General features: G+C 44.9%; 1 protein-coding gene across 2 annotated transcripts in view; it reads left to right on the top strand.

Annotated features, from left to right (window-relative positions):
* Window positions 1–520: 520 nt before the first annotated feature.
* Window positions 521–7,591, top strand: part of TCTN1 (tectonic family member 1) — a 32,522-nt gene continuing 25,451 nt past the window's right edge. For both annotated transcript variants that reach the window (XM_075568183.1, XM_075568182.1), the window contains exons 1-4: window positions 521–1,447; window positions 2,596–2,716; window positions 4,620–4,750; window positions 7,326–7,480. In XM_075568183.1, coding sequence (XP_075424298.1) covers window positions 628–1,447; window positions 2,596–2,716; window positions 4,620–4,750; window positions 7,326–7,480 — 1,227 coding nt within the window. In that variant the 5' untranslated portion in view covers window positions 521–627. The remainder of the gene's footprint in view (window positions 1,448–2,595; window positions 2,717–4,619; window positions 4,751–7,325; window positions 7,481–7,591) is intronic.

Here is a 7,591-nt window from a genome sequence, read left to right as displayed (position 1 = left end):
TGGGACCGGCGCTATCCCACTTAATAGAATAAGGGCCCAAGAGTGAAGATAGAATATTGCCCCCAAATAGTATAGTGTTAGGTTGGACGCTGTCCATCCCCTTCAGAGATATATTTCTGATTCTCACTGATTTTTAGCATGATTTGTCTGGCAGATTTCAATGGAGTTTCACTGTTAACAATCAGCACGTATCATGTTCTGAATCACTAACCACACAATGTCACTAATTTTGATCCTTGGAGATTGACATCACAGTGTGATGATTGACAGGCCCCCAGAAGACACGACCATCAAAAAAAAATAATCTAAGTAGATTTAAATAAAGTGTTATAGTTACTCCTCGAAGCCAGAAAAGTAAATGTAATGCTTTTTACTATTATATACTATATATTACTATGTATTACATGACTTCTTTTTTTATTGCCAATAAACTCCATATTTCACTCATGTAGGCCCTTTGACCTTGACCTTGACAGAGGCTTCCCATGTGACCCATGTGACCTTGTCTGCGCCGAGAGAGGGCGCAAGAGCACAGAGTTAAAGGTCTCCAGACGTCACTTCCGGTGTTTCCTTCAACTTCCTGGATACCTGCAGATTGTTTATAGCAACGGCCCGCAGGCCGCCGCCATGTTGTCGGTGTGGAGATGCGTGATCCTCTGCGGCGTCTTCTTACAGGCCCGCGTTGTGTATGTGACAGGGACTGACAGCTCGGCAACTGCAGGGCCCGAAGAGACCCCCCAGCCAGCCCCGACTGATACCGAGGCATGGGAGGGTCCAGCGGGAAATACCGAGACCCCCGGCTCCTCCCCGCCTCATACCGGGAGAGGGCCTAATGAGACCCCCGGCTCCTCCCCGCCTCATACCGGGAGAGGGCCTAATGAGACCCCCAGCTCCTCCCCGCCTCATACCGGGAGAGGGCCTAATGAGACCACCGGCTCCTCCCCGCCTCATACCGGGAGAGGGCCGAATGAGACCACCGGCTCCTCCCCGCCTCCCACCGGGACAGAGCCTGAGACCCCCGGGTCCTCCCCGCCTCATACCGGGGCAGAGCCTAATGAGATCCCCGGGTCCTTCCCACCTCATACCGGGACACGGCCTGAGACCCCCGGGTCCTCCCCGCCTCCCACCGGGACATGGCCTGAGACCCCCGGGTCCTCCCCGCCTCATACCGGGGCAGAGCCTAATGAGACCTCCGGGTCCTCCCCGCCTCATACCGGGACAGAGCCTAATGAGACTACGGGTTCTGTATTGCTTAATACCGATTCTCCAGCTATCAGTCCTCTCTATATCGAAACACGACCGGTAACCCCAGACCTGGGGTCCCCAGTCACAGCCCCGTCCGTGCCCCCCGCCGGGCACGTTGTCACGCAGCCTCCCATCACTGTGGAAGACCCCGGCGCCTCAGTGATCTCCCGGGCTCTGGCCTTCCCATCCCCGGTGACCACAGGTAGGATACACACACATCTCACCTACAGTACGGTGAAGTGTGCACGCGTCTAGAGAATAAATACATGTGTTCGTTTGTGTTCCATTATGAATGTCATATAATACACATTTGCCTCTACTTACTGTCTGCCATGTGCTGTGTCCATTACCCTGATCTATTACTCACAATAATATATATATATATATATATATATACACACACACACACACACACACACACTCCCCGTTTTCAGGAAAAAGGGATACCTTTTACTTTTTCATCATATTTTATATATTTCTTGATCAATCTCCATGAAAATGTGCACAGTTGTAGGTCTGTTATGTAGATTAATACAAAATAAGTAGCACAATGTAGACAATCCACTTCGTAGCGCATAAATGTGTTAAACTGTTGTAATCTAATCTGAAACACTAAAATGACTATAAAGTTTGAATTCAAAGCATGGTTCAAAGACGAGAACGCCAGTCCGATTGCGTAATCAATAACACGTTGATCAAAAATGCTCCCATGATACTTGTTTTACAAAAATAAATTCAGTCCTCCTAGCGACCATCCTTTATCAGGAAACCTTTAATGTAAGCATTTGGGACACTAATTTGTGCGCTCTCAAGCACGTTATAATGTGCTTATCTTCTTTGCTAAACACCGTTTTGTAACTTTGCATTTGATGAGTATCTATCTATCTATCATTTACCTCATGGGTCAGGTATCCAATTCAGGGGAGAGGGGCCTGGCCCAATATATGCCTGCGGTCTATGGGGCTTTAAAGTGGGGTGCAGGCTCTAACTGAAGCTGAGAGGTTAAGTGAATTTCATCCCAGTGACCCTTGTTTGAAGCTCAGCTGTTCGTAAAGACCAATCCCACTGAGGTATATTATTTTGTATGTTACCCTCGCATAACACTATTAAGTATGGATTCACCAATAAGTAAATCTATAAATATGTATGATTGTATTTATATAGTGCCCACAGTGTACACAGCACTTCACAAAATGGCAGTACAGGAATAAATAGTGCGAACAATGGGGAGAAGAGCAGCAAGTAAATCACAACATAACAGGCACAGGGCGGCCCTACCCTGAAGAGCTTACAATCTAAGTGATTTATTCATTGCTGTAAGTTTTTATCCTTCGCTTTGTTCCCCCCAAGTTGCCAGTCTGTGTGTTTGTGATCTGTCGGTGGCCCAGTGTGACAGCAACTGCTGCTGCGATCCTGACTGTGATGCCTCCGACTTCAGCGTCTTCTCTGGATGTTCAGTTCCCATTGTCAGGTAAGTGTGGGACATGATGTGCAAGCTTCGTCTTTCTGAGGGCGTGGGGCTGTTTGCACGCGACTTTCACCCACTTCATAGATTTAGTTCCTATGTTTAAGGTAGTATGGTTGATCTTTCTTGTAATGAGGATGTGTGATGCTTACAGAAGAGGCATTCTGTATATCATATAAATCAGTGGTACCCAAGTGGTTTTACACTGTGCACCCCCTGCTAGAAAATTTGTTCAGCGAGACCCATATTAATAAATCTTAATGCCGACTCATCAGACGATCACTAACTGTGTGACCGATCGCAGGCAGTATAGTGTCCTGAGCTTGTGGGGGGAACATACGCTTAATAAGGTCCCAAACTGCCCCTCAGTGTGTGCAGGCAGCATGGGGGGTATAGCTGTCACTCACTGCGGGAGCTTCCAAAGTCGTGCCCCACAATGCCTTGCTGCTGTGGATGCAAAGCATTGTGGGGAGCTGCTACCGGCACCTACTCCGGAGGTAGGTATCTCGGGAAGCAGGGGGTCTCCGAAGCTGAAATGAATGGGTTCAGATCCGGAGACCCCCTGCTTCAATGTTATATGAAAATAAGCACAACCTTCACCTGCTTGGCTTGCCGCTGTAAATGTTTTGAAGCTGTAGTTGCAAATGATCGTGAATACAGTTAATATTAACACACCACATATTGACTTCCCCGTTTCTCCCACTAGGTGGTGCTGCTATCAGCGTATGTTTCATTGCTTGCCTGACTGCTTCAGTTATTCTAGCAAGGGCCATTATTATTAACGCAAAGCCGGCCTTTTCAGGCCCTTGTGGGGTGAAAGGCGTTTAACAAAAGAGAAATGGGGGACATTTTGGATTGTAAATGCAAATAAATTCCTGTTGTACTTCTCACCACCAATTGCCATCATCTGAGCATTGTACACAGTATTACACTTCCAATGTGTGTTATTACTTTAAGGGCTTTGAAGCCATCACCTTTTAGCCATGGTCCACCATTACTGGTTGGCGGCCTGCACAGGGCATGCCAAGTACTGATAGGTGCCAGTGTTCTCTGCCCCATTGGGCAATTAGATTGTCCAGAGTATCAGTGCCTGGATGTAGAAACAAAATGGAACATTATATGTACTGTATGTATAGCTTAGTATGGTGCCTTCCATGTACACAGCACTTTATAGCAGTAACACATGAAGTAATAGGAATACGCGCTTCATGCATAAAATGAGACGGTGGGAGAAAGAGTCGTTGTCCCGAGGAGCTTACAATCGAAGTATCCTACTTTTCACGGCTAGGGGAGCATTCATTACTCCGAACAGCAAAGTGTTGCATGCTCCAGTTGTGTATAAAATACCGTTGTGTATAAAATACCATTGTTACAGCCAGTCGTTGTGTATAAAATACCATTGTTACAGCCAGTCGTTGTGTATAAAATACCATTGTTACAGCCAGTCGTTGTGTATAAAATACCATTGTTACAGCCAGTCGTTGTGTATAAAATACCATTGTTACAGCCAGTCGTTGTGTATAAAATACCATTGTTACAGCCAGTCGTTGTGTATAAAATACCATTGTTACAGCCAGTCGTTGTGTATAAAATACCATTGTTACAGCCAGTCGTTGTGTATAAAATACCATTGTTACAGCCCGTCGTTGTGTATAAAATACCATTGTTACAGCCAGTCGTTGTGTATAAAATACCATTGTTACAGCCAGTCGTTGTGTATAAAATACCATTGTTACAGCCAGTCGTTGTGTATAAAATGCCATTGTTACAGCCAGTCGTTGTGTATAAAGTACCATTGTTACAGCCAGTCGTTGTGTATAAAGTGCCATTGTTACAGCCAGTCTTGACTGGAACCTGTATCTTGATTTTAAAGTCACTGTTAGATGTAAGATTTTAATTTCATTTCCAGGGGTGACAGCCAGCTCTGCACACAGGAAGCCGTTCTTTACTCCATCAATTCTTCTTCTAAGGTTCCTGAAAGAGTTGTTCAACCTGTCGAGCTGATCAGCCCAAGTGTTTTCTGCATTGAAGCAACAAATTGTAAGTATTGTATGTATTGTACTGTATGTCTTTATTTATATAGCGCCATTAATGTACATAGCGCTTCACAGTAGTAATACACGTGGTAATCAAATAAATAACAGATATATAAATAACAGGTCATGGGAATAAGTGCATTAGACATAAAAGTAACATTAAGGAAGAGGAGTCCCTGCCCCGAGGAGCTTACAGTCTAATTGGTAGGTAGGGAGAACGTACAGAGACAGTAGGAGGGAGTTCTGGTAAGTGCGTCTGCAGGGGGCCAAGCTTTATGTATCATGTGTTCAGAATATCCACAGTGCTATTCATATGCTTCTTTAAGCAAGTGTGTCTTAAGTTGGGTCTTAAAGGTGGATAGAGAAGGTGCTAGTCGGGTAATGAGGGGAAGGGCATTCCAGAGGTGTGGGGCAGTCAGTGAAAAAGGTTTAAGGCGGGAGAGGGCTTTATATACAAAGGAGGTAGAAAGAAGACATCCTTGAGAAGAACGCAAGAGTCTGGGTGGTGCATAATGAGAAATTAGGGCTGAGATGTAAGGAGGGGCAGAAGAGTGTAAAGCTTTAAAAGTGAGGAGAAGAATGGAGTGTGAGATGCGGGATTTGATCGGAACCCAGGAGAGGGATTTCATGAGGGGAGATGCTGAGACAGATCTAGGAAAGAGTAGAGTGATTTTGGCAGCAGCGTTTAGGATAGATTGTAGGGGAGACAGGTGAGAGGCAGGAAGGCCGGACAGCAGGAGGTTACAGTAATCAAGACGGGAGAGAATGAGGGCCTGAGTCAGAGTTTTAGCAGTCGAGCAACAGAGGAAAGGGCGTATCTTTGTTATATTGCGGAGGAAAAAGCGACAGGTTTTAGAAATGTTTTGAATGTGAGAGAGGAGTCGAGTGTGACCCCTAGGCAGCGTGCTAAGTATCTGTATTTTATTGTTAATGGCTCACAATATTTGTTTGAGGCCATGAAAATAAATAAAAGTTCAGGTGCACCTTTTGGCTGAGTTAGAACTCTCTTTTTTTCCAGCCTTCATCAATGATCATCGCCCCTTATAAAATACCCATCTGTTTTAGCCAGAACAGTTCAAGCAGAAAGCATTTTAGATAGCAACCTGACGATGAAATTGATCCATGGTTTCTGTCGTATTTCATTGCATGCTTGGCCAGCATGTGGCACATATTCGGTTTATATTCTGCTGTGCTCATTAGATGGGGGCCAACTTTAGTAAGTGGAGCTATTCCATGAGACGACTTCCAGTGCTGGAAGGCACTGCATGGTCCAGTCACTGCAGTGGGCCATAAGATCTTTTATGGAGTAGCACTGCTTAGTAAATAAGGCCTTTGGGTCTCCTATGTTTTGTGTTGTTATAAATGATTTGTAACCTATTCACATTTGAGCATTGCTGCATAGAGCAGGGGGTCTCAACTACAGTCCTCAAGACCCCCGCCCCCACCCCCCACAGGTCAGGATTTAAGGATATCCCAGCTTCAGCACAGGTGGCTCAGTCGAAGACTGTTGGGGGGTCTTGAGGACTGGAGTTGAGACCCCCCAGCATAGAGGAACTAGGTTATTTCAAAGCATTGTGATGGTAACAGTCCTGTGCGCGACATCAGATCGGCGCGTGAGAGTGTTATTTATTGCTGCAGTAATTGTGAGGATGCAGAGAAATGTCATCCGACAAATACCTTTAAAAGCTCGAAGCAAATATGTTATGGTGACCACACAAGCATAGCATTTTAGCCTTACTTTTAGACTTGTGCAGCCATCTTTAAAGCACACCATTCTTACTACAATGACTGTACACAAATCACCACTTGCTTGCCCTCCACTACCCCTCCCCACCCATCCCAAAGTGCATGACATGGTTGGACCTTTGTTTACTTCCCAGATATACTTAAGTAGTAAGGTTTCTCTTCTCAAATATTTCTTTCAATGCCTGGTGCTTTTACCAGTAATCCCATGTTTTACATTGTGTATTTACTTATCCCGCAAAGCAGTGCTATCATGCTAACACCGCACACGCATTAAATAGCGCCCATATTTAAACACTGAAAATACACTGGTGAACAGGTTTAATATTTGCACTGACATTGTCGGCTTGGAGAAGGATTAACACCGATTCCAAATAAACCTGGTCTGCCTTCCGCACCCAGAGCAAAGCCGCATTAAGGTTCAAAAGGTGGGCTGAATGTGTGGGATACAAAGCGTTGCCAGGATTCCCAAGGAAACTGGCTCATACTCTCATGCGATTTCAGAACTGCCACCCAACCACTGACTTCGTGAGCCACGTCTCTAGGGAAACCTGGCAACGTGGACCAGACTCGGCGAGCAAATATTGGGTTTCCAAAGGAAATATTGGGCGCTTCCATTGTTCTTGATGCTAATAGCCGAGTAAATCAAAATGTAAATAATAGGGATGTATTTGTCCATGTCAACGCCCACCGCAGATGAAGCAAGTAGAAATGGGGCTACAGAACGAAAATGTTTAATTATCCATAATCTTTATTGCCATTCATAAAAATATATCGCACTGCAATATGAAGTTCTGGTGAAGTTTATTTACAGGTTGTATTCATATTTCTTTTAGATCAGCCAGGATTATCCTTTATTTCTCCAGATGTTCCAACGGAGAGTAACTTTGACCGTTTGCTTAAGGAGTTTGGTGGAAATTCATTTAATACTGAAATAGAGGCACAAAATGCAGTGGGCCCCAGTGTGGCACGTAATGCCACAAAATATGAGGTAAAAGTTGATCTGATCTTATTACTCTTGAACGTTAGATTTAATCTTGTTTTTCCAATAGGGAAAAGTCTTGTTTATCGGTATTACGAGCCGGTAATGTCCCTAGGGGTG

The sequence above is a fragment of the Ascaphus truei genome, chromosome 13 (assembly GCF_040206685.1).
Source record: "Ascaphus truei isolate aAscTru1 chromosome 13, aAscTru1.hap1, whole genome shotgun sequence".
In the NCBI taxonomy this organism is placed as follows: Eukaryota; Metazoa; Chordata; class Amphibia; order Anura; family Ascaphidae; genus Ascaphus; species Ascaphus truei.
Note: the sequence above shows the minus strand (reverse complement) of the source record. Positions and strands in the feature narration are given on the sequence as shown.